The 27,669-nt window shown below is 46.2% G+C and overlaps 1 protein-coding gene across 2 annotated transcripts; it reads right to left on the bottom strand.

Annotated features, from left to right (window-relative positions):
- Nucleotides 1-567: 567 nt before the first annotated feature.
- Nucleotides 568-25,844, bottom strand: SLC1A4 (solute carrier family 1 member 4). Of its 2 annotated transcripts, none has more exons than XM_057743246.1 (8): nt 25,068-25,844; nt 14,035-14,077; nt 12,029-12,091; nt 10,523-10,689; nt 4,770-5,003; nt 3,338-3,532; nt 2,899-3,033; nt 568-1,067 (listed from the first exon to the last, which is right to left on the bottom strand). In XM_057743246.1, exons 1-8 carry the CDS (start codon nt 25,592-25,594, stop codon nt 839-841), a joined length of 1,593 nt encoding a protein of 530 aa, XP_057599229.1. In that variant the 5' UTR covers nt 25,595-25,844; the 3' UTR covers nt 568-838. The 2 variants fall into 2 exon arrangements, with proteins under 2 accessions (XP_057599229.1, XP_057599230.1); XM_057743247.1 differs by lacking the exon at nt 25,068-25,844 and adding an exon at nt 18,307-18,389.
- Nucleotides 25,845-27,669: the final 1,825 nt, after the last annotated feature.

Below are 27,669 nucleotides of genomic sequence, written 5' to 3' on the forward strand. Positions count from 1 at the left end.
GCCTGTTGCCAAATCAGATTGGACGGGGATAATGCCACAGTGTTGGCAGAGGTCCAGGTCACGAAAGCAGAAAACTTCCCCAAGGCTGGGGCAGGATGGGTGTGTGTGTGTGTATGGGTGTGTGTGTGTGTGTATGGGTGTGTGTGTGTGTGTGTGTGTCCCCTGACCTGATCAGGCTGACCTGATCAGGCTGCTTCCCTTCCCCGTGCGGCCTGTACTCACCCTCCTTTCTTTGACCTCAGAATGTAACTGTTTACTTAATGCCACTGACCAGAGACCCCAGCAGTGCTAATACCATGGAGTATTTCTAACTTGACAACGTGCAGCGCCCAGTGACCCAGAAGCCAGCCACGCCTAGTTGTAGACTCTCAACACCTGAGTCCCAGCTCAGCGAATTCCAGCCAAGGCTAAGAATTTGGGAATTTTTCCAATTACTATAGCTCACGAGGCAATGCGACAGAGGACTGCCACCCGCCCGTGTCTGCCCAGAAAGTACCCAATACCAAGCTTTCTTGGGTGCAATGCAGTAACGTGAATTTTCCAAGCTTTAACTGCCAGGTCCCCTGGGCCTGGCAGCTCGAGGGTGTGTTTCCAAACAGAGCCTGGGTACACACAGTTGCACCTGGACACGGTCAAGCCAAATGTCAGAGTGTCCCGGTCCTCGGGAACCAGTTCCCGCTGGGAAGCCCAATGCCTGTCCTGAGAAATAATCCTCAAACCGGTGACTGGGCCAAAGCATTGCTCGGGAGGCTAAAAGTCGGCGGGGGCGGTGCCCAGGTCTGGCGGTCAGACCGACAGGGCGGGCTTCCTCGGCAGGTGAGCTGGAAGCCCAGCCCCATCACAGAACCGACTCCTTGGACTCGGGGGTGCTGGCTGCAGGGCCAGCGGGGTTTGGGTGTGTCACCAGCGGCGACGTCTCCTCCTCCGACTTGCAGTTGGGGACGGCCTCCACTTTGACCTCGCTCAGCTCCTGCTCCCCTCTCTTCATCGCCTTCTGATTCAGGTGGTGGAGGATGCCGGCACCCAGGGCATCGCCCTCCACGTTCACTACGGTGGTGGTGCGGTCCCTGGGGGGAAGAGAACAGGCAGGCGTTAGAGCCGATGCCGCCTGGAGCCGCTAGGGGGCGGACACCACCGCCGGCTGAGCCACCAGGAGGCCGTGGCCCTGAGGGAGCAAGAGTTACTAAGGGCACAGGACCTCCCTTGATGCTGAAGTGATTTTCTCCCAATACTTTTCACTTTTATGAAACTAACAGACCCTCATTGTAGAAAACTTAGAAAAAGAAAAGTACAGAGAAAACAAAAGTCACCCCCCCACCCCCAACCAACCATACTCCACAACCCTGAGTGAACCAGTATTGACATCCGGATCCTTTTCCTCCCAGAAACCACTCTGTGTATGCATTTCACGTGTGAGAGACACCATCGTATAAAGTTACAGGCAGTTGGGATGACAGTACAGATTCGGTCCTGGGTCCAGCTTTCCTCCCACTCAACGGTTACGCCATGGGAACCTCCCTTCTCGGTCTCACTTTGACACTGCATCTCTACTGAACTGTAACCTTCACATGCTTTCCATGGCTGTGGGCCAACACCACCTCACAGAGACCAGCACTGGTCCTTTCCAGAAGCTTGTTGTCCCAGAGCCCAGGAACCAGCCCCCATCCCTGGGGCTCAGAGGAAGTACTGCGCCCATTCTGAAGAAAGCGGCAAGATGCGAGCTTGCCTGAGGCACTTGAGAAGCTGAAGGCTGTGGAATCAGAGGTCAAGGGTGGTGCAGAGCTCATGTGATTGTAGGTCTCACCTGGGCAGCCCGCCTGGCACCCGATCTCCCTCGTCCTGGCTAAGCGCCCCTTAGACACCTGTGTTCCCCACGTAGAGGAGGCAGCCAGGTGAGGAAGGAGGCGGGGTCTCTGAGATGCTGCTCTGGTCCTGTCCCACTCACCGTCGCAGGGACTGAGTTCCCTCCCGTATGCTGTCTGGACAATGCGGATCTCCAATGCACATGGCACATTTCACCCCCCGAGGAGCTGTAGGGATTCTGAGAAGCCCCTTCACGTTTTCAGGGCTTAAAAAAAAGGTCGGGAACCACCGTGGGTGGAGCCACGAGCCCAGGGCCCACCTGCAGCGTTTAGGATATCCCATGCCCGGGGTATCTGGCCAGCCTGGCCAGCACTGTCTTTCTCCCGCAGTGTTGACTGAATGCTCTTCCACGTGCCCAGAACTCCTCTACATGCTGTGTGTGTGCCAGCTCATTTAGTTTGCACCACCACTCTGGTGCAGGTTCTGTTCTTATCCCCATCCGACAGCCGGGCAGACCAAAGCACAGATGGTTCATAACACACAACTAGTAAATGGCAAAGCTGAGATCTGAACCCAGGTACCTGGGCTCCAGGGCTCATTTTCTTATTCACATGCTCTCCTGCCCAATATCAGAACCTCAGCTGACTTCCCTATAAAACAGGTATTGTTTGTATCTGAGAAAGGTATCACGGGACTCAAGGAAGCAACACTCAGAAACTGTTCTGTGTCTTTATGGGAGCCCTGGTGACGGTCATCTGCATCACAGCTCTTTCCTAACTCCGCCCCTGAGCCCAAGCCAAGGCACTCGCATTGGCTGGGCTCATCTTCTCTCCGCTTGCAGGAGTCACTCCTTGGACGGTGCCGGCCAAGGACAATCATTCCCGAAGGCTCACTGCTCCAACGGCTATGACTCCTATGCAGCCAACAGTCTCCACAGACCCTTGGACCCCTGGCTCTCCTGGATGTTCTCAGCAAGTTCTCAGCAATGACATGTCTTAAGTTTCTCTGCATGCCCCGGGCCAGCGGAGTGCCAAGCTCCTAGGGAGCTCAATACAGGCTTTCTTTTATTCGGTGCCCTCAGGACTTGCTACTTACACAATCCAGTCCACAGCCAGGATCAGAGAGAGGTCATGAGTGGGCAGCCCAATGGCCTCCAGGATAATGGCGATGGTGAGGACCCCTCCAGCTGGCACGCCTGCTGCTCCAACGCTGGACGCTGTGGCCGTCACTCTAGGGGATGGGACAGCAGGATCAGCCATCAGCCCAGAGCACTTAAGGGGCACAGACACATGCAGAGCATGGCAGCCGTGGCTTCGAAACTGAAGACCACACAACCCTAGAGTCTGTCGGCTGCGCCCTTGAGAGAGGATCCACTCTCTTCCAAGTAATGAATTCACGCTGTCCTCAGTTTACACGTGAGACATCCGAGTCACGGGGAGATTGGTATTCATGAGGTTTTTCAAAGGAAATCACAAGAAAGAAACCTTAAGTTTTGAACCGGGTCTAACGATGAAGGAAAGAATACAGAACTTACAGAATGGTGAAAATCTGCCCTGCTTTCAGCTGCACATTGTTGAGCTGGGCGATGAACACCGCGGCCACACACTGGAAGATGGCTGCGCCGTCCATGTTCACAGTGGCCCCGATGGGGAGGATGAACCGGCTGATCCTCTTGTCTACACCATTGTTTTCTTCAATGCACTTCATCATAGAGGGCAGGGTTGCTGAGCTGGAAATGCAAACACCCGATCATGAGAATGGTCCTTCCTGGCCAGGCGAACATACTCCTCAGCTCAGACCCGGGAACAGAGCAATTGGCACCATCCTAGTTTATGCCACTTCCCCCTTGAAATAAGAGACATAGCAGAATCGCTGCAGAGTTTCTGGCACACATGGGGTTTTGTCAGCCCCCAAAGTATTCAAAATCAGACTCCCTAGACTTACCTGCTCTTTTTTTGCCTGGAGACACCTATTCCAAACTTCTCAAGAACCAAACATTGTCTCATGGTGTAAAATGCTCCCAAGAGAACAAAGAACTATGTACTCTACAGGTGCATCTCCTCTCTTCAATGTGGCCTCCCCCGTCCTCCCTCAAAAAAAAAAGTAAAAGGCAAACTGATTTTTTTTTTCTTTTAGGCCAAGAAGCAGGAATGGCTCTGAGCGTTTGGAAGGAGTAACTGTGCTCCTAGATAATGAAGAATGAGACCCGCCCTCTCTAGCAGGCTCTGCGGATTCTGCCGTGTGTGGCTGCCACAGCTGAGAAGGCGGCTTGTTTCCACCTAAGCCGGAGAAACTTACCTCCTTCATTCTTCCCCCATCACCGCCTTGTCATATACACAGCCAGTGGGGACGGGAGGAAACACGCAAAGAGGCAAAAACTAAAAGTGTGGATGAAACGGTGTGCTGCCGTCCTCTGAAAGTTTTCTTTAACGTGTTTGGAAAGCCCAATGGTTTTTCTGAAGGATTTCCGATAATGACAAGTCCATGTTTCATGCTAAATTAGATAATCCCACAGTACTGTGGACTCCTAGGGAGCTGAGCACACATCCCTCACCAGGATGCCTTGGTCGTATTTCCTAATGCGCCCATCCAAAGGAAGAGTACGGCAGGTACCATTCTAGAAACGTCCCTGCAATGCGTTTGAAGTGGCTGCCTTCTTTTACTCAGGCAGAGGTCTAACGAGGGCGAGGACCCACAGCTGGGCTAAATAATGATCCGACTGACCTCTAATGATCAAGAAGGAGAAGGGAACGGGGCAATCCCTCATAGTGGCGACTCACATCCACCTGAAAATCCACTTCCGTAAGAGCTGTGGGGCTGGCAGCACAAAATAATCAGGTGAGACCAGCTCAGAGTCTTCAAGACATTCACATCGGTCAAGATGCTGGCTGTGCATCCACCACGGGCTCCTCTGATTCCATATTAGTACGGCTCAGAGCAGCCGAGGGCACCCGAAACCCACTCACCTGGAGCACGTGGCAAATGCTGTTGCAAATGGTGTGAGGAGGCCCAGGAGGAACCTGAATGGATTTCTTCTCGTGAAGACAAAATAAATAAGTGGCAGAACAATTCCTCCGTGAATAAAATGGCCCAGTATAGATGTGAAGATGTATTTCCCCAGGCTGGTCACCAGCACGATGATGTCCTTCATTTCCACAATCTTGCTTCCAACCAGGAACATGATGCCCACAGGTACGTACCTTGGACATGAGCACAGGGCATTAGTCAGTAAGGGTGGTGATGTTGGGGCCGAGAGATGCAGGCCCTTCCTGACACAGAATGCAGGGACTCTCAACTAGGTGGTCTTCATCTCTCCCTAGGATGACCCTGAGGAATAGAAAAGGATGAGGAGTGTATACCCTGCCCATTTTACAGGCCATGAAACTGAGTAAAATTAACATGATCGCTCATTGTGGGTGAGGGAGTCAGGACCCAGACTTCTTCCCCCTTGGATACTGTATGTTCTTAACAGCTGGATGCTACCAACCACATGGGCTCCCAAGTGGAAAAGCAAGGAACTCGTCAAGATCAAAGCCTTTGGGACTGTGAGCTTAACTTTCAGCTTTGCTCAGGCTTGTTCTTAGAACTGAGAAACACAAAAGACTAACACCGATGTTGCCGAATTGCTGTGATACAGAATCGAGCCAATGTTGAGACTTTTGTGAAGTTTTAAATTCTTTGTAGTTCAAAAAACATGATTCCGTGGGAAAAAAGTCATTAACAATGACCCTCTGGGAACACTCTTGGAGCGTGAAGATTTTTTTAATGGCAGGATGGGAAGAAGGAAGGCAAGAAATGGACTATGGGTGCTACAAAGAACAAAAGTCTGCTGTTTTGAGTTTAATATAAATTGAGGATGAATTTTATAACTATTGACTTTATTTGTAAACTTTAATTATATAGATAATAATGTCACACAGTTCAAATTTCAAAAGGTACAAAAGGATGAAGTCTACCTCCCACCTCTGTCCCCCAAGCACCCAGTTTCCTTCCAGGGAGACAGCTGATGTCACTAGTTTCTTGAGTTTTCTTCCCAGAGATATTCTAAGCAGTATTATTATTTTTAATCCCATAGTAATACATGAATACATCCTTCTTTCAAAAAATTAAAACATTATAGGGACTTCCCAGGTGGTCCAGTGGTTCAGACTCCACGCTCCCAATGCAGGGGGCCTGGGTTCAATCCCTGGTCAGGGAGCTAGATCCTGCATGCCGCAACAAAGAGCTCGCGTGCTGCAACTATGGCCCAGTGCAGCCAAATAAATAAATATCTTTTAAAAAAATTAAAAAATTTTAGATTAGGCCAAAATCTTTAGGCACCATTCTCAAGCCAGCCCTCTCCTCCTCTGATCACCGCTCCCACTGCCTATGCATTTAGATACCTAGTGCTTAAATCTGCACGTTTATTTTTAACTCCCCATTATGTCTTTGAGATTTTTCACATCAATACATAGACATCTACCTCATTCTGGTCTTTTTTTTTATTGTGGTAAAGTATGCATAACATAAAATTTACCATTTTAGCCATTTTAAGTGTACAGTTTGGTGACATTAAGTATATCCATGTTCTTTGCAACCGTCATCACTATCCATCTCCAGAACTTTTTCATCATCCCAAACAGAAACTTTGTATTCAATAAACAATAACCCCATATCACCCCCCACCCCACTCCCCACTGTTGGTGACCACTGTTCTATTTTTAGTCTCTATGAATTTGTCTATTCTAGGTACCCCCTTATAAATGGAATCATACAATTTTAGCCCTTTTGTGTCTGGCTTATTTCACTTAGCATAATGTCTTTAAGGTTCATCCATGTTGTAGCACTTTTCAGAATTTCATTCCTTCTTAAGGCTGAATAATATTCCATTGTACATACATCCCACATGCTGCGTATCCAGTCATTTGTCAATGGACATTTGGGTCGATTCTACCTTTACCTCCTTCTTTTAAAATATCGCTCTCAGCACTGTACTGTAGATTATTTTGCCACTGCCCTGCTGATGGGCATTTAAATTATTCTCAGGTTTTCATCACTATAAAGAACACTGCAAACAGGTCTCTTTGTGCCCAGGTGCCTATGTTCTCTAGGTAGAGGCACCCTGAAGTGGGACTGCTGAGTCATGCAGTGGGCACGTTTTAAATTTTAGTAGATGCCAACAAATTGTTCTCCAAAGTGGCTGTTCCGATTCACATTCCCAACAGCTTCTAGGAGAATAATCCTTTCCCCGCCCCACTGGTTCTCATCCAAGGATGATTTTGCCCCCAGGGGACATTAAGCAATATCTGGAGACAGTTTTGGTTGCCACAGCTTTGGCAGGGAAGTGCTACTGGCATCTTGGGGCCAGAGGCCAAGGATACTGCTAAACATACCACAGCGCACAAGACAGCCCCCACAACAAAGAACAATCCAGCCCCACATGTCAATAATGCTAATACAAGGGTATATTGTACGGCACGGGAAATATAGCCAATATTATATAATAACCACAAATGGAGTATAATCTATAGACATTGAATCACTATGCTGTACACCTGAAACTAATATAATATTGTAAATCAGTTACTGTATATCTCAATAAAAAAAAGCAACAGATTTTTATTGTAGGAAGCTGGAAATGCAAAAAAAGCAGGAAAATGAAAATAAAAATTCCAAACGGAGAAAAAAATAGTGCCGGACTTCCTAGGTGGCGCAGTGGTTAAGAATCTGCCTGCCAATGCAGGGGACACGGGTTCGAGCCCTGCTCCGGGAAGATCCCACATGCCATGGAGCAACTAAGCCCGTGCACCACAACTACTGAGCCTGTGCTCTAGAGCCCATGAGCCACAACTATTGAGCCTGTGTGCCGCAACTATTGAAGCCCACGCACCTAGAGCCTGTGCTCCACAACAAGAGAAGCCACTACAATGAGGACCCCGCACACCACAATGAAGAGTAGCCCCCACTAGCATCAGCTAGAGAAAGCACGTGTGCAGCAACAAAGACCCAACACAGCCAATAAAAAAAAAAAAAAAATAGTGCCACTGTTGAGAAATCCTATCCTCACCCTATCAACGTCTGATAAAACCAAGCTTTTCATTTCCCTGATTTCTAACAAGTTGGGCATCCCTTAATATGGTTATTGGTCATTCAGATTTCCTCTTCTATGAATTGGCTGCTCACCTACTTTGTCCATTTTCTAATAGTTTATTCAGTCTTTTTTTCTTTTTCAGTGTCAGGACTCTTCATATTAATGCCTTTCAAACTATCTTTGGTGAAAGACTGGTTCAACTCAGTTGGTCATGGACCAGTATTTTTAAAAAAGACAAAAAAAAAAAAAGAAAGAAAAATGATCATGGCTTGGAGGTTGAAACAATATGAAATTGTTACAAAAGTTTCTAAACACTTATTCTCAATTTCCCTATAAATTTCACTTCAGACAACTATTTTGTGAACTGGTACCAGTCCTTTCGATACTAATGCTTCCAGTGTGGGGGTGTGGGGGTGTGTGTGTATACATAGAGACTATATGTAAATATCTATCAATTTTTTCAATCAGTGTCTTGTCTTTTAACTTTGTCCAAGGTATCTTTTGCATGCAAACATTTTATATTTTAGGGTAGTCAAATTTAGCAGATTTTTATGGCTTCTTTCTGTGTTTTGTGTAGGAAGACTTTCTTAACCCTTGTATTTTCTTCTTACACTTTTAAAGGACTCCCTTCCCTCTTTCGTCCTTCCTCCCTGGATAGTTGAATGCATGGGTTGGCACCATGAGTTTTACTGGAACACAGCCATGCTCATTTGTTTATAAATTGTCTATTGTTGTTTCTATCCTATGATGGCAGCATTGGCAGTTACGACAGACACCATATGGCCTGCAAGGTTTGCTGACCCTGTGTATTCAATCCATTGAGAAGCTATTTCTGTGAACAGTGCAGGCTAGGCAGGTGCTTGATATTAGAGTAAGTAATTAGCAAAAGAAGGAAAGCAGAGAGAGCTACTACCAAGATCCCTCCCACACCTGGGGGAGACTCTTTAACCAATTAAAGCATTTTAAACCCCAGTTCTGTGTGGGATGCAGTTTCTGGGCAACAGATCTCCCAGTGCAGTTAAGACACTCAGCTGGGCCTGCCCTACCAAATATCTGCTTCTATAACTAATACATCACATCGAAAGAATGACTATAAATTGGTTTCCAAATTGAAAACAAATGTCTTAACATAGAAACATTACTTTCTTGCAGTTTCACTGAATCCAAATTTTGGGAGGATTTCAGACTAAAAAAATAAGCCAGGAAAAGAACTTGAGGTGATGAAAACACTTTTTCCTCTCTGAAAACATTTTCCTTCCCAAAACAACAGCAGTCATATGAAGTGTCATGTTTACAATACAGAGTCAGGCTCTGGAATTTTGGGTCGAGCAAGAAAATTTGGTTAGGCAAGACAAACACCACCCGTGGAGGCTCTGAACTTGGCTTTCCACCCAATTCCAAAATTTCCTACCAAATTCCAGGCTTCCCTCCTAAAATCAGTCCAACTGCCATCCCAATGCCATGTAAGAGAAAGACATGCTGGGATATTTAAGGGTTGACAATAAGGAAAACGCTTTGTGCATAAACTAGTTTCTCAGCAATGAGTGGGTAGAAGCTAAAACTCACCGAGTTTGGCTTGAGTAAAGCAGCAGGATAAAGCTTACGAGGGACTGGCACTGGAATCGCTGTGATTTCTGGGATGTTACTTTGAGAGATCGTGCCAAATTTTTCCTTGTTAGCCAGAAATCAATCTGATGGGTTTATTTTTTTTATTAAACAATTACCCTTTCATTGATATTACATAAAGAAACATTCATGTAAAAGAAAGACCAATCCAAGTTTACATATATGTATGGGGCAAAGCTGGATTTGCCCTCCATGTGGTAAAATACTATAGTAAGGGGCCCTTCTGAAGCTTGAAGTCTATCCTTTAAAGAGAAATGAGCCGTTGTATAACAAAGGGAGTTCAACTCGAGGATGGAAGATGCCTTAGAGGACTGGGACAGGGAGGGTGGGGGGGACTTGAGGGAGGGTGGGGGGGTGAGTCGAGGGAGGGAGGGAACACGGGGGTATGTGTATAAAAACAGATGATTGAACTTGGTGTACCCTCCCCCCAAAAAAATAATTAAAAAAAAAAAAAGACATTACTTTCAAAGGCACTGACTGACCACTGATTTTTTTCACTTCAAAAAAAATTAAAAAAAAAAAAGGACTCTATATGACTCTGCATTACAATATATTCAGTGCTAAAAGAAAATAACTGCCAACCTAGAATTTCATACCAAGCAAAAAAATATAAATAATCTTTAAGAACAAAGGTAAATAAAGATATTTTCAGACAAACAAAAAAAAAATGAAGAGAAATGAGCCTTATTTTATACAGCATATAGCAAACTTACGGAATTCATTGCTCCACAAGATGATATAGGCATCCCATGTGATATGGGATGATGGTAGGACTCATAGATAAATCACCAATGACAGAACCCCAGGGGTCACTGTGGGTGACAGGCAAGTGACTGGTAATCACGGCACACGCCTGCTTCTCTGAGGTCCTTCACCCCTTGTACCAAGACTGGCCTGTAGTACATCAACCACATACAGAGCACTGGGCCAGGTGGCCCCGTAAGGGTGACCTAGAACAGCTAAGTCAGGTTCTTTTCTGGATGGCAAGAGAAATGAGAGAGTAGATGGCAGAGTGACACTCACCACATAATCCATGACACCAGCACCATCGTCGCCTCATTGAAGGAATTGAAAAAACGAATGAGCTCTTCTCCTTCAGAGCCGAGTTTCTTCAAGGCCACTCCTAACACCAGGGCAAAAAGGACCAATCCTAAAATGTTCATCCCTTCAATTTCGGTGCCAATGGGGATCTGTAGGATCAGAGGGGACAGAGAGTCGAAGTTTACAACAGATAAGTGAGAACTAAAAAAATGCATTTGCTCGGTGTCTCTGCCAGACGGAAACACTGTGCCCGGAAGAAGGAAAGGCTTATATTTTCTTTAACCCTCAGTGATTTCACAACTCAAGGGGCAGGAAACTCAAGGGGAGATGGAGTCTGAGGATATGGAAAGTCAACAAACAAAATTTTCACCTAGTTGTTAACTCTGAAAGCTGTTCAAAATGGGTACAGGTTGAGGCAGAAAGTAGCGAGCTCTTCATCCTGGATATATTCAACTAGAGGCTGGACAATCACTTCAAAGGGTTGCTTGGAGAAGAACAGCTGATTGGTGAAAAGTTCCTTCAGATCAAGAGTCAATGACTGTAACTTTGCCTCCTAAATGTCAACAAATTCTTTGTTGCTAGGCTCTTAGGATAGTCTCCTCATTGGCAAATTGCAAAAAAGACGTTCGGAATCAACATGGATATTTTCAGGATATTCTTTTCTACATCACTGACTTAAAATGTATAGATACAATGTATTCTTTTTTTCCAGCAGTGCTAAATCTCACTACTGTGAGCATATGTTAGACAAACATTTTATTCCATTACAACACATTATGAAATTCTGAACAGGAAACGTTGCTATGGTAAAAACTGAAAGAGCATTTTTACCACCATTCTAGTCTGAGTCCTAGTCCCAGCTCTGATACTAAATAAGTTCTCTGAGCTTCAGGTGGTTCATCTGGAAGATGAAGTGAAATGGACTAAACTAGTAGCTTTCAACTTTTTTTAAAAGGTAAAACTTTTCCTTTAATCAAAGAAAGGCTGGTAGAACTCAGAGCCACTCAGCCCTGCGGAGGTGTATTGGGCGGTGAGGAAGGGCAAAGTCCCTCCTTCTCCCCATGGCAGCTCCATGGCTGGACTGAATAATCCTTGAGGTCCCTTGTCCTTCCAGCTAGAGCGTGAAGGCTGGGACTTAGCTCAGTGTCTGGTAAATAACAGGTACTCAAAAAATACTTGGTTATAGCTAGTTAAACAAAATTCTCTGTGCAGGGGTATGTTAAACCACCTATTAATTATATTTCAGAAGAGCAGAAGGGGTATTATAAACTTAGTTTTTTAAGAAAAGGGACAATTTGATGAAATGGATCCACTGAAGATGGCAAATGGCAAAGGAAGGAACCTACCCCATGTGATTCAAACAGCCCATCCAAACCCCAGAGGCTTCAGTCCTGCTGAGAAAAACATGCATCGTATTCGCTCCTTCGGTTAAGAAGCATTATCTGTGTTATAAGTATTTGCCGCAAGTGATCTCACAAAGAGCTTTACCTTTTCACGGGTTATGTTTCCAGCGCTCGTGTGGTGAGTCACCTCTCTGTAGTCGGTTGCATACTGTGAGCAAGAGAAAGAAAAACCCCTGTCAGTTCACAGTTGAACACCACCCGGAGGAACCGAGAGGACTGCTTGGGCCCCTTGCTACTCTGTCCTTCTCCACTCCAGGTCTCCTGGGCGTTCCTCACTCGGTTGGCCTGACAGGTGCCTCTGAGGACTGCACAAAAGTTACTTAAGACCAAGGCAGTGTGCATTCCCGGAGACCTCTGGTTATTCAGGGACCCAAGGAAATAGGGAGAATTCCCTGTGTGCCCTGGACACTGGTTTGGAGGTCGGCGCAATTTCAAGTTGAGAGTTTGATATCTCAAACAGCTGAGAGTCCATATTATTAGAGAAACTTGGTACTCGTTCCATAATGCCGAAGCTCACTTTTCCATGTCTTATTTTATTTTTATTCATTACTTTATGCTCCACTATGTTACAGAACTTATTTGAGCTTGACTGCTTTTTAGCATGTTTCTAATCTGCCTTCAGCCTCCACTCCCTAAAGCAAAGGGTGGAAGGCAAGATGGCGTTTTCTGGCTGAGTTTTCTGGGAGACCAGTCATCAGAGGTGAAACGTCCCTCCAACCCTGGTCCTGTGGTTGACTTCAGGCACTTCTGCCCGATGCACACAGGTGTCTCCCTGGGGCAGTACGCACCATCATCGAGGCGACTCTGTTGTAAGACGCCCTTCCTGACGCTTCTAAGGACACCTGGTTCTGAACTTTTAAGAGGAGCCCATTAGGGGGTTCAGACCCAGAGGCCTGCTTTGAACCTGGCTTTAAAGAGCTCTGGTCTCTCTCAGCTTCAACTTAGGAAGCGTTCAGACAGGTAGAGATACTCGGCTGTCCCGTGATCAAGGGTGGCAGGGGAAACAAAATCCACCCCACAACTTCTATGGCAGGCACTGAAAGCCCCACAAACCTTTTTTCTCCTAACTCACATTATAGATACAAGCCACAGCTGTGTTCATATGCAGGTTTGTTTGGTTTTTTGTGTTTTTTTTTTTTTTTCTTTTTTAAGAGAGAGGCTGTAAATAGAAACAGAAAAGTCTTTGATTGAAAAAGGCAATCGGTTTAGTCCATCTAACCTAGACCTTCATGTTCCTTCTCTGTGTAAAGCATGGCCACAGGGATGTTATTTGCAGGATTGCTAAAATTAGGGAAAAACTAGAAACAACCATCAACAAGGGACTGGTTGAGTAAAATTATGATACGCTCATACGGTGGAATATAGCCAATAACTTACGCAGAAGGATATTTACCGACGAGAAAATGTTCGTAATAACAGCACGTTACAGAACAGTATGTGTAGCATGTGAACATACTAACAACGCAGGCAATATAATTCTTTTGAATTTGTGTGTGTGCACAGGTATAGAAAAAATATACTGGAAGGATGTATACCGAAATGTTAATTAATGGGCAGCTCAAGGTAGTGATTATGGGTGATTTTTATTTTCTTCTACTTTTTTGCACTTTATTTTTAATTGTTTTTGCAAGGAGCATACATTATCTTTATAATCAGAAAAAAAAGATTAAAGTGTATTTTTAAAAAATTCTAGGGAATTCCTTGGTGGTCCAGTGGTTAGGACTTGGTGCTTTCACTGCCATGGCCTGGGTTCAATCCCTGGTCAGGAAACTAAGATCCCACAAGCCACACAGTGCGGCCAAAAAAATTAATAAATAAAATAAAACTTCTAAAATATTTAAGAGGTCCCCAAAATGTAATTTGAGAGTATTAGGTGATGTGAAAAGATGCTGGAACTAGAAAATCTTTTGGTTTCTTGTTGTTTTGTTTGTTTTCACTCCAGGGGCCCATCTATAAAACTTTAGGTCAATGATACTAAGTGTGGTTAACAACACAACCCTCCCTGTTCCACCTTACCTAACTTTACAGCAGTAATTTATATGTAACCCTCCTCCCCAAAGTTTCACATTTTTAGCAAAGCATCAAGCTTACCGTACGGAAAGCTGCAACCACAAGATTTGAGGGAAACAGGTTTCTGTTGGAAAAGAAAGCATTTTGTCAGTATTCTTAAAATTCGGCAAAGTGTCTGCTTTGAGATGCCTGTTCCTGACAGCCTAACACACAGGGTTCCCTCTCTCCCCACGCCCAGCAGTTACTGCCATCCTCTGCTTGATCCAAGCACCCAACTGTGCCTCGGCTGCGGGGCCACAGTAGCTGCTTTGAGTGATCTGATCTTTATCCTCTTCCCCTTGTGGTGCCCCTTGTTATTTCGGCTTAGTTGTATCCAAGCAAATCCAAATAACTGCATCACTTTTCTTTCCCCTAGAGGCTAAGCCCTGTTGCAGTGGTTTTCAACAGGAAGTGGCACTGCCCACTAGTGAAAACCAAGGGAGTGTTTTGTTGTTACAATAATTGGGGGGCATTCTTGGAACTGGGGGGAGTGTGTTCAGGGTGAAGTGCCAAGTTCCAGCCACTTGTTCTGCTAAGTGTGGCAAAATCCTGTATAATAAATGGTCTCAAGGCCCTCATTCTTTCCAATGTCCTGTATGACACACCTGTGGAGGAAAATCTTATTTATAAATTATTTGAGCTCACAACTAACTTCAAAACAAGGTACTTCTTATGCAGTTTGAACATACAACGAATTTTCTACGACTGAAAGTCCTGTGTAAAATGTGGGATGATTTTTGTTTTGTTTTGTTCAGAATGTTTCCAAGAGTCATTCACTTTCTGGAAAATCACATCACTAATGGAAAACTGTAGGATCTGAGTCCTTAGTTACACATACCTGTATCAAGTATCAGTCTGCATTTAAAGCTGTTTTATTAATGGTGACTCTAAACTCAGAAGCAAGTACCTAACCATTTTGTTTTAGAGCATTCACATTCTGAAACACATTATTTTATTATAAATTACTCTCCTTTAGCATTTTTCTTTTTAAAAAAATTTACAGCATGTGTTTATTTCTATTTAAAAAAATATATTATACCCCCTTCTACCTATTTCTCCCACTCTCCCCACCTCTGGCAACCACCAATCTAGTGGGTTTTTATATTACAGCCTTTTTTATTACAGTTACGTCATATTGATGTTTGACATTATGTGTGTAGGTAAATTCTATTTAAGGATTTCATTTCAGGATGAAGGATTTTATAAAATATTTGTTATAAAAGGAGAGTAATAGAATTCATCCAGTTAAACTAGATTTTGACATGAAAATCTATTCATGCAAACAGTTTTTACTGAGGGCTTCCTGTGAGTCAGATATTATACAGATGGGGGTCATGATATATAAGAAAATCCCACTGATGATTCATTTATTCTACCCACTTCATATAAGAATAAGTTTAGAAGAGTAGAAGATCATCCTTTACAATCTGTGCCAAACTTATCCACTAATTCTTACTTCTGTGGCTGAGCTGTTCATAGTACTAGACTCTCTAGGCAACCACTTGCATGTATTCGGTTTCAGGGGGAGGCAGGTCTGACTGCAGCCCACCTTGGCAAGCAGAGTCTGAGAGGCCTCCTGGTAGTCACACCTTTGTGTAATACCCTCCCCTCGCGTGTGTGTGTCATAAGGCGGCTATGACTTGCTTCCAGCCAACACAATACAGCAAAGGTGATGGGATGTCACTTTTGTGATTTGGTTACATAAACCTGTGGCTCTCTCTTACTAGAAAACAGTTTTTATTGCTTTCTGGGCTTATATATTTGATGAAATGAGCTACCATGTCAGAAAGGCCCATATGAGACACAGAGCGCAGCCTCTGGCCAATAGCTCAGTCTAAGCATCAAGGAAATGAATTTTGCCAACAACCATGTGACCTCAGAAGTGAATCCTTCCCCAGTCAGGCCTTCAGATGAGACCCCAGATGTGGCCAACACTTTGATTGCAGTCTTGTAAGAGACTCTGGATTCTTGACACCACAGATACTGTGGGATAATAAATATATGTGATTTCAAGCTGCAAAATTGGTGGTAATTTGTTATACAATAGATAATGAATACACCCACCAACAGGGTTAATGAGACACAAAAATGACTTCATTACAACACTCAGGACGCTTCCATAAGACAGCCAGCATCTAGAGATTGCAACTCAGCATTTCCCATCTTGCTCGTTTGCAAACATTGGATTGCTTTAAACATATTTAGAGATTACTCAAAAGTACTTGCCTGTATTTAAACAGACAAAATGTGATCTTCTGTTGAATTAACCACTTTAATTCAACAGAAGATCTGTAATTTGATTCCTATTACAAGCATATTTACTTTAAAAGAAAGGCAGAAACAGACTAGGCATTTGTATTGACTATTCTTTAGTGTATAGAAGAATAGCAACTTACATTTGCCTATTATTTCCATTACAAAGCACCTTTCTCAGTCTTGTGGGGGTATGTTTGGTACTATACTAGTTAGAAGCAGAAACAGGCCCTGAGTCAAGATTTTGCCCATTCTGCATCCACCACAGTAGTTCTCAGACTGAGCAGGCCACCTGCTTCTCTCCCTAAAAGAACAGGGAAGTTAAGGAAAGAGCTGGGTTAGAAGCCCTCTGTCTTCTCCACGGGAGACAATTTCCTCTGCAAATACTTCGCATCCTTCAGGAATGAGCTGTTTCCTTACTTGGTGCAAGCATAGCCTCTCCCATAGCATCGAAACACACTCTCTTCCAAGGGTCACACACTACTTGTTTAAACCCTTCTATCTGGCCTGCCTGGTGTCTTTAGCATAAGCAATAACCCAATACTGTATCACTCAGAACAGACCCTAACCCAGAACTTCTAGACCAAACAGCCACTGATCAACCTGTTTTCAGACAGTCTACAACATCTAGTCTACAAAATCCAATGGGAACACAGGGGTACATCCAATACTAGAGTCAAAATGGCAACTCTTGCCCCCAAAAAATCAAGTTCCTAAGAGGAACAGATGTGTTCTGGCAGTTTCTTATAAACATACACTTACCATATGACCCGGCAATTCTACTCCTAGATATTTACCCAAGAGAAATGAAAATATATGTCTGCAAAAAGGACCTGTAGGAACAACAGCATTATTCATAATAGCTCAAAACTGAAATGTTCATCAACTGATGAGTGGGCAAACAACATTATGATAAATCCATACAATGGAATTCTACCTGGCAATAAAAAGGAATCAACCACTATTATACACAGCGTGGATAATCTCAACAACATAGTGCTGAGCCAAAGAAGCCAGACAAAGAAAAGTACATGCTGAGTGATTCCACTGCCGCGAAACTCTAGAAAAAGCAAAACTAATCCATAGTGATAGAAAGCAAAACTTTCTATACAAAACTGCCTGGGGCCAGGGATGAAGAGTGGGAATTGCTGAGGAGGGTCATGGGAGACAAAAATGTTCGGTGTCTGGATTGTGGCAGTGGTTAAATGGTTCATCTATTTGTCAAAACTCATTGAACTGTACCCTGAAATGGGTGCATCTGTCTTATGTAAATCATATCTCAAAACTGCTTAAAATGTTAGGACAAAAGACACAGTGCTAACTGCAAAGGAGATCTGACAGCCAAAAAAATACATCCAATTCAATGGGATGACTGAACTCTTTTTAGATTACATAACTCAGCTGTCAAATATTAATCCCTTGGAAGGAATCGCCTGAGGGCAGTGAGTTGAACCCACAGAATCTCACACTTCTTTTCTTTAGTTACCCTGATTATCACAGGCCAGGAGAAGGAGCATTCCCACCCCACCCCCCCCCAATCGAGGGGCAAGGGTGTGAGGTGGCAGAAGTAAGGCGAAACATTTTTCTCTACTCGTCATGGATCGTGCCTTTGGTGTTGTATTTAAAAAGTCATTGCCAAAATGATAGTATAGTCACTCCTGTGATTGTTACATTATATAAGAATGTCTTTCAGACTGGAGGAAGAGATTCTCTTGCAGGACTTGAAGAAGTATGCTGCTATGTTGTAAGAAGGCCACGTGCGAAGCACTGTGTGAGACCTCTAGGAGCTAAAAGTTGACCCCGCTAATTGCCAGCAAGAAAATGAGGTCCTCAGTCCTATAACCTCATTGACCTGAATTCTTCCAACAATCACAGGAGCTTGAAAAAGGACCCCGAGTTCCAAAAAGAAATTCAGCCCACTTGGCAGTTTGATTGCAAGCATGTGAAGCCCTGAGAAAAGAACCTAAGTTGTATCTGAACTCCTAATCTATGGAAACTGTGAGACTATACAGGCATATTCTTCTAAGCCTCAAAAAAAAAAAAAAAAAGTCATTGCCTTACCAGAGGTCATCTTATGTTATCTTCCAGGAGTTTTACGTTTTGCATTTTACCTTTAGACCTGTGATCCATTTTGAGTTAATTTCTGTGAATGGTGCAAAGGCTGTATCTAGATTCGTTTTTTTTTCGCATGTGGACGTCCAGCTGTTCCCACACCATTTGTTGAAAAGATTATTCCTGTGCCATTGTATCGCCTTTACTCTTTCGTCAAAGATAAGTTGACCATATTTATGTGGATCTATTTCTGGGCGCTCTATTCTGTCCCATTGATGTATTTGTCTATTCTTTTGCCAACACCACAGTCTTCATTACTGTAGCTTTGTAGTCAGGTGTGTCAGTCCTCTGACTCTGTTCTTCTCTCTGCACTCTTCTTATCCCTTTTTTCTTTGGCTTTTAAACACAGATGCTGTTGTGAACTTGGGCTTTTTCTTATTCCTGAGCTCTCCTGTATTAAGGGATCAGCGGCTCATCACGCAAGCAGTCCCCCCCCGGCCCCCCCACCAAAGAGCTCTTTCTGCAGGCACTTTCCCCAGCTCCTCACACTGACAAAGCAAGCTTGTGGGCTTTCAAAACCAGGAACATCTCAGCTGGAAGAGATCTTGGAGGTGATCAAATTCAAGCCCTCCTTTGGTGTCCAGAGACATCAATTTGCTATATCTCCCATTCACGTTCCATATAGACCAGCACTGTCCAACAGAACTTTCTATATTTATGCTGTCCAGTGTGGTAGTTGTGTGGCTATCGAGTACTTGAAATATGGCTAATGCTACTGAGGGTCTGAATTTTTAACTTTATTTACATTTAAACTAGTTAAATTTAAATAGCCAATTGTGGCTACTGTCTATCATATTAGACAGTACAGATCCAGAGTTGTGAGATCCACAGTCTGGAAATCAGAAGGATCAAATTGTCTTCTCAAGCTTACCTCTGCACAGCACTCAATTTCACTGCGTTTAGGGTGCTTCTAACCACTGAGTTCCTCATTTTATTCAAATTCTCAAATATGTCCTTTTTCTGTTATTCGACCCTGAGAAACTTCTTTGAATTACATAATACCAGATACACATTAGATCAAAGTTTCTCAAACATTAGGAGGCCATGGAATCAATTTCCTGGCTCTAACCAGCATTTTATAAAAGATGTAATACATGAGAATAGGAAAGACCAGCATGCATCACACTTAAAATGTTCTGTGGAACTTGTGTTTCAGGTTGTATATGTGGGGGTGGGGGTGTCTATATGCAGATGCCATCATTTAAAATGTAGTGGGTCTAAATCAAAAACATCTGCAAAAATGCCAAGTCTGTACTACTAAATCAAGAGACCCACTTCAGACCGACTTGGGAGAGAATGAATGAATGAGTCTTTCTGGCGCTTTAGGAACCTTTGGACACATTACTTAAAGCAAACAGAAAAACTGGTATGAGCCAAAGGCTGAACTTTCGAAAGCAGAATTTCTGTTAGTGGTACTGTACAGACGTGCGCAGCTCACACCATGAAAGACTTCAGAAATGTTCCTTCTTTATACATCTGGTCCTGTTTTTTCTTCTGATCCTATTGTCAAGGGTGGTATGCGTTTCCCTGTTTCATATGAGAAAAATGTAAAACAATTTACTGTTGCTTAGGTATACATATTTTTTGTTCTAAAAGTATTTCCTTTCATTTAAGTTCAAAAATTCTTCACCGAATTTATGAAAATTTCAAAGACTCTTCAGAACAGGATACGACACTGTATGTACACCTGATAAATATTTATTATCCCTAGTGCTTATTATTACAGGGTCAGTAAACAGGGATGTACCCCTTCAGATCTTGGTACCCCCTACAAGGCTGGGAGCAGAGGAAGGGCTGGGGGTGATGGGCTCACACTATGGAGACAGTAGGGGAGTGGTGGAGTAACCTATCCTCTTTTTGAGGCCCAATCCAGTTTTAGATTCCAGCCGGAAAGGCTAATACCGGGCCCCTGGGGTGTGGGACATTTGAGGAAATAAGGCTAAGAGCAGCATTCATTCTCTGTATCAAGTAGCCCCTGGCTGTCCCTGAGAGGTTGGGACACATCAGAATATTAGCAACACACTCAAACATTAACTCTTTTAATCCTCATAACGAGTCTAGGCAGTAGCTACACTACTATTAGCCTCATTTTATAGACAAGGAAGCTGAGGTACAGAGAGGCTAAGTGGCTTGTCCATACAGCTCGCAAGTGGTAGAGCTGGATTCAAACCCGGGTAGCTGACTTCAGTGTCTGTTCATCACTATTCGCGCTGCCTCTGAACTATTCAGGCATGGTGTCAAGATAAAAAAAAAAAAAATTTATTACAAGCTGCCATTTTTAGTGACTAGTTAGGCTGAGGAATCTCTATTAATTTGGATCCATGTTAGCTTTGCTCAGAGTCTTCATCTTGCTTACAGAAGAGAGAGACGTAGGTCAGATGACCTGCCATGGTCAACATTTAACATAAAAGACTCACGATTCACTCCCTTGACCGTGATCTAGAGGCTCACAGTAGATCTCAGCTGCTGACAGGCTTCTTCGCACCTACTGAAGAAATGTGTTCTTCGCAGCCTGAGAGGCACCACATTCACCCAGTTCTCGGGGAGGAAAGTAAGTCCCTAGCACCTCCCTCTGTGAAGGGAAAGGTTCCCAGCACTGTCCACTGTTGAGAAAATGAGCATAAGAACAGCAATAAAGCCCAGAAAACTGGGCAACAGGCAAAATCTCAATTGTCTTTACCAGGCAGACGGCAGTCCCTGCTATGCTTCTGCCAGACAGTGACCCGGGGCATTCTTCCAGCTGCTAGTGCAGACAGTGCCCTGGGCCCAGGAGCTACCTGCTCCGTGGCAGATAAGCCTCTGGTTTTCCATTTGAAAACCACAAATAGAGGCTTCCCTGGTGGTCCAGTGGGTAAGACTCTGGGCTCCCAATGCAGGGGGCCCAGGTTCAGTCCCTGATCAGGGAACTAGATCCTGCACACGTGCTGCGACTAAGTCCGCAAGCTGCAACTAAGACCCGGCGCAGCCTAAAAAAAAAACAAACAAAAAATATTGAAGGAAAAAAAAGGAAACCACAAATATTACCACTCAAAGGAATGTTAGAGGTTGGTTGCCTCAATCCTTTCCACTGACAGGTGAAGAAAACTGAGGTCAACTTTGGAGACCAGACACATGTCATGCAGGGGAAAAAGAAACTGAGATGTCGGGGAAGACATGTGAGGATTTCTGCCCCATTTCAGAATGGAAGGCTCGTCTGTGTTTAGTTTTGATTTTCTCCCATTTTCCAAATTTCCCACAGTGTTGATTAGATTCGTCCAAAACATAGTCACTGTTCACCTCTTTTTCTCCAGGCTCCACATGGTTCCCGATGTACCTAAAGGCTACATTAGCTTCAAGTCATCTTGAGTTCCCAAACATCCTTTTCTTCCCACTCACTCTGATTTATTTCAGACTATGAAGAGGGAGCCATCCCCATTAGCTCATGTGAACCAGAAAAACACAATCACTCTGTAATCTTGCCCCATTTATAACACAAGCAAGCATGTACTGAGTCAGTCCTATTCTCAGAGTTTTACAGACATAATTCTCTCATCACAATCCTGTGAGGCAGGCACTCACATGATTCCCATTATAAAGATGAGGAAGCCAAGGCACAGACAATCGTGGACATGTCCTAGGACCCACAATCAGCAAGCGTTGTTAGGGACCAAGAAGTTCCACAACGACTGGGTTCCTGAAGACCTGCTTAATAGTCACTTTGGGTCACACCCAGTACTGAGTTCCGTGCTCTTCCAAGTTCTGAAGCATAGCGCTCCGGGCTGCTCAAGAAGAGACCGTGACTTTCCCACCTGCCAGCTGCTGTCCACTGTCCTTTTTCAGCTCTCAAATGGCCTGCTCTAGCCTCACCCCCACGCCCCAGTCTGCTATGCAATTTCTAATCCATTGTGTTGGGAAATCAAACCACTCGGCAATGGCATTCTGAACTTTCTAAAAGGCATAATCAGTATCTATTAGCTTCATTTCTCTCTGACTTGTAGTTCCATCTTGAAAAAATAAATTAGAAATCATGACAGAGAGTGGGAGTTCGGGGGCACTCCACCATCTGGAAAGGTCGCACACCTGAGCAAAGCCTTGGCCGCAGCTGCACTCAATCACCTAAGGCTTTCCTCACTCTTTTCAGGTGTTTAAGTTCTAGGCTGTTACCAGGGGTGGGTCCGCGGGATCGTTGAGGTGTTTGCCCACAGAGTCTCCTGTTCACTCACTTGCCCACAGGCAGAAAGGACTGTGCCCTGCCTTTGCTAGGGAACACGCCTAGAGTCACATAAAATTGGCATCCATGAGGTTTCTTCAAGGGAAGCAATTTTAAAATGTTTACCCAGAAAGTCCTCAGACCCAGGAAGCATTTCCGCATGGCTCAGGACTCCATTTCCTCCCACAAGCTGCTCATTGAGAAAGTCGAATCCAACCTGCACACTCGCTTTCCTTCACTAAAGGGGCTCAACTACTCTGCTTACAAGAAGTGAGTGTCACACCCTTACCTGGTTCCTCTTCTGGCCAACATCTGCATCAGAGCAAACATTTCTGAGACAGGAATTGACCAGCAGCACGGCCTCATTACTATGGCATGTTGACTTGGGGAACGGAAGAGAGTGGGAGAAATACAGCCCTGAACTAGGGGGCACGAGACTCATAGTTCTTCTAATCCCTCTTTTGATAAACCACTCTGTGTCCTTGAGCAAATCACTTAATCTCTGTCTCAGTTTCCTCAATGGTAAAATAGGATCATACCACCTGCCATACCTGTATCCATGAGCTGCTGGATTAGGTAAGGTTGGCTGCTGGAAGCATTATGAAACGCTACCTACTCCCAACAAGCTATGACAAAGGTTCTCTTAGTCCTTCCCTGTATTTGTGGCCCAAGTCACTGAAAGTCTGCACTTACGCTGACCGCTAAGCCATGATGCTGGGTCATTCACTTCAGAAGCAGGAGCTGAAGGGGCTTGGATCTAAAACCAGAAAACCATGATCAGGAAATAAGTCCCTTCTGGGGCTGGTAGTAATGAGACAACCCCTCATTTTACCCTCCTCCCCCTGCTCCTTGGCCACTGCCCCTCTCTTGAAATAAAAGAAAGCTACTAGCCTCCCTATGGGGTACCACCAGCAGGTCGGAGCATCCACAATGCTTGAGCCACTGATTACTGCAAAAAAAGGCTCCTTTAACCCCACAGCCACCATTCCTGACTGATACACTGAAGGTAATAAGCCAAAGGCACTCTTATCCTCAGTAGACTTTTTCAGTACTTACCTAAAAGTGAGTCCTCAAACCTTAAGGATCTCTAAAGACTCCAAATACCAAGCTGCTAGACACTAAACAAAGGCTGTATCTCATCAAAGTTCTAATAGGCCACCTCCACCTGTCTTTTTGGTAAGAACTTTTTGGTCCCCCTCATCAGAGAAGTTTTTGTTTTCAATGTAAATACCCTGGACTTTTTTTGTTGTTTTAATTTTCTTCTTCTTCTTTTTTTTTTTTTTTTTTTTTTTTGGCCACACCACGCAGCATGTAGGCTCTTAGTTCACCAACCAGGAATCAAACCTGTGCCCCCTTGCAGTGGAAGCACAGAGCCCTAACCACTGGACTGCCGGGGAATTCCTGTTATAATTACATGAACACTCAATCTTAAGCGGCAGACAGTCATCACATTTTCCAGAAAGAGAAATGGAAACAGCAGGAAGTCAAGTCACTTTGCCCAGAGTTTGCTGTTTTTCACAGCCTCAGAAATGAGAAGCTTTGCTTCGGTGACTCAAGACAAAATACATGTCCCAAGGCTCTGAATCCAGAATTATAGGAAATCTGGAGGGGAAGCCAGCTGAGCTCCCCACTCAGCTGAACCTGGTCACGTCAGTAAATGCCTCTAGGCTGCAGTTTTCCCATCTGTGAACCCTGAGCTAATGGAGAAACCAAAAGAGGCTGAGGCTTTGGCAATCCACAAAAACTACACTACATCTCAAGGGATGAAATGCAACTTCTAAGAGTCACAAAAAGCAGACAAAGCTAGGTGAAGATACTTCTTTCTCTCTCCTCTCTAGAATTTCACATCTTCCCACAAATAAAGCCCCTTAAAACTCACAATACACTACAATGGTCCTGACTATGGGGGTGGACAGCAACCTTTCCCAAGCTTCCAGGAAAGGCATGTTTCTGGGCAATGAGCCTTGCACAACTAACTCCAGCCTTGTTATCCTTGGGTCCACTGACAACTCTTCAAAAAACTGCCAGCTTTCTACCAGCCAAAGGGCTGAAACAGAGGCCATAGATTACAGGCGAGAATGGCCCAACAGGCAAAATTTAACCAATGCTCCCAGAAGCTTTTGGGCACTGTTGGGGGAGAAAATTGGGTGAAGATACTGGGGCGTGGTTGGAACGTTTTTTCCTAGTGAGGGCAGCCGGAGAGTATAAGGGATAAAGTACAGGTGAGACCGCTGCCTCTTCCCTAACACACTACCACGTAACGGTAGGGCTGGTTCTTGCTAAAAGACTTAGCCCCGATCCTCGAGAACGTCCGGTGAGCCCTGGCTCACGTCTGCAAAGGTGTGGTCAGCACGCAAAGCCTCCAGACGTTATTAAAAAAGGCCACCAGCAGCCAGTTAAGAATGAACTCTTAGTCATATATGAGGGTGTATGAGTATAAACTAGAGTGCATTAGAGAGCTGGCGTCTCCCACTGAGCACTCGGCGAGGTGTTGGCTTGGTGGGGGGAGGGGGGGCGTTACCTGGCCAGATCGAGGAACGAGTCCACTGTCTCTTTGGGGACTGGTGGGGGCCCCGTCTCCTCCAGACCCAGGTCGCTGGACTGTAGCGTCTGCGCGCCAGATCCAGGCTTGATGATGAACGCCAAAGCGACGGCGAGAGCGGAGGCGCCTAGTGTGGTGAGGCCGAAGTAGGCGATGGCGATGCCGCCCAGGCGCCCGAGAGAGCTGGCGTCGAGGGAGGCGGCGCCCGACACCAGGCTGCAGACCACCAGCGGCAGGATGATCATGCGCAGCATGCGGAGCAGCATCTCGCCGGGGAAGGCCAGGTAGGTGACCTGTGTGCGGCTCAGCTTGAGCCCACGCAGCGCCGCGCCCAGGCCGGCGCCCGCCACCACGCCGGACACCGTGAGCAGCACCAGCGCGTGGCGCCGCAGGAAGCCGGCGCAGCGCCGCGCGCGTCCGGCCGCTGTCCCGGGGTCGCCGGGCCCCGCCGCGGGCCCCGCCTGGGTGCTGTCTAGGTAGCCGTTGGTCTCGCCGCTCTTCTCCATGGCGCTGCCCGGGGCTCCGAGCTGGAGAAGGCGTGGGGTCTGGGCTCCGGTAAAAGACCCGGCTCTCAATGAGCGGATCGGACGGAGCTGGCGAGGTCCGCGAGCTGTGCCTAGCGGGTTCTGGCAGCCGGCCCGCGAGGGTCTCCTGGCCTTGGCGCTGCAGCGGGTGAGGGGAGGGCCGGCAGAGACACGGGAGAGCGGGCTGGAGCCCCGGGCTGAGCGGATCGCGCCGCGCCCAGCCTCTCGCGGCGGCCACGGGCTGAAGATGATGCAATGAGGGCGCACGCAGATGCGGAGGAGCGAGGGAGCGCCGAGCGGCCCGGGCCCGCCCCCTTCACACCCACCGCCCCGCCCCCCGTGGCTCTGGCCAATCGGCACCCAACAGTCGCCGCCGCGCGCCCCCCGCCCGGCTTCTGGCCACGGGCGCGGGGGGAGGGGCGGTCGGGCGGGGGGCGCCGCTGGAGGTCGCCGGGGCGCGGGTGGAGCCGGCCAGGCCGGGGGCCCGCAGCCTCCGAGACCCCGCTAACCGAGGCCCGCTCCCGATGACCGCAGGGGCTGGCGGGGGGGGCGCGGCCTGTGGGACGGCCCGGGCTCGCTGGCACCTGCCGGGGCCGCTCAGGCCGGCCGGGGTCTGGGCCCTCCGGGTCGGAGGGTCGGGGAGAATGTGGAACCCGGCCGCGTTCCTTGTCCGGGGGGTTGGGGGAGGGGAGCGGCTCCCAACAGGCTTGGTGGTGTCGCCCCCGGGCGGCTCGTCGTCGGCTCGAGAGCCCACGCGGCTCTCCTGTGAAGGGGCCTCGCGCGGTGAGGGGATCCTGGGCGGTCCTGCCGCCGCGTCCTCCTCCGGCGTGAAGTCCCCTCCTCTAGTCCTGTGGGGTTGCGCGCGACAACCGCGCTGGGGTGCCCAGCGCAGGCACTGACCCTGAGACAAAGGATGGATGGGTGGATGGATGGATGGGTGGGTGGGTGGACTTATGAATTAGAAAAGCCTTATCACACTCTCATTAAGGGGTCTTACAAAGCCTTACTCGTAGTGAAGCGGGGTCCTTAATCCAGTACCTAGGCCTCGAGACTACGCGCAGCTGCGCGCTCCTTGGCGCCTGGCTTGCGGTCGGTCGCCGGGGTAGGCCCTGGGTCGCCCGGCAGCTGTCTGCGGTTTGTGAGCTGAACCCAGAACTCTTGGAGAAGAAACAGAGCTCTTACCACCACTTTCAGTTGCGTTTCTACCTAGTAACCTCAGCTGAAACACACAAGCCACTGGATTTTAACCTCTTCCATCCCCTGGTCCCCAGCCATCGCATGAAAATAGTGCAGACAGCGCTTTAGCCAGCCTGCAAAGATGGTTCCTTAGGGAATTCCCTGGTGGTCCAGTGGTTAGGACTCCGCACTTTCACTGCCGGGGCACCTAGGTCAGGGAACTAAGATCCCACAAGCGGGTGGCACCAAAAAAAAAAAAAAAGATTGTTCCTCAATGTTCACATTAGATTTGTTTCCTTTTTTATTTCAAATTTTATTTATTTGGGACTTCTTGGTGGTCTCATGGTTAAGACTCTGCACTCCAAATGCAAGGGACCCAGGTTCGATTCCTGATCAGAGAACTAGACCCCGCATGCCCCAGTGAAGACCCAGTACAGCCAAATACATAAATAAATATTTTTTTAAAATGCCTTAGTAAAGAACTTTAAGGAGCTGTCCACAGTTTGAGAAAATGAGGATTTCATTGGTTGCAGCCAGCCAGCCACTGACTGGAGCTTGTAGAGTTTTTTGGGGGGTGAGGGGATACAAATCAGGTGGAGAGCTTACATATTTTTATCTGGTTTTGCAGAGCAAAGTTTATTTCTCTGTGTGCACTGAAGAAAGAGGAATTTCTACAGACACACTCTAATTTGCCAACCAGCCCCCCCTTCATTTTGACTACTTCTTTTATGCAAAGGACTCTCAAATCATGCTCCAGAAATGAATTTCCAGTTGCCTGCTTTACATCTCCACCTGGATATCCTGCAGGCATCCCAACTCAACAAGTCCAAGACTAAACTCCTGGTTGCCTTCCTCAAGCCTGCTCATCCCCCTATTTCTAT

The sequence above is a fragment of the Hippopotamus amphibius genome, chromosome 7, assembly GCF_030028045.1.
Source record: "Hippopotamus amphibius kiboko isolate mHipAmp2 chromosome 7, mHipAmp2.hap2, whole genome shotgun sequence".
In the NCBI taxonomy this organism is placed as follows: Eukaryota; Metazoa; Chordata; class Mammalia; order Artiodactyla; family Hippopotamidae; genus Hippopotamus; species Hippopotamus amphibius.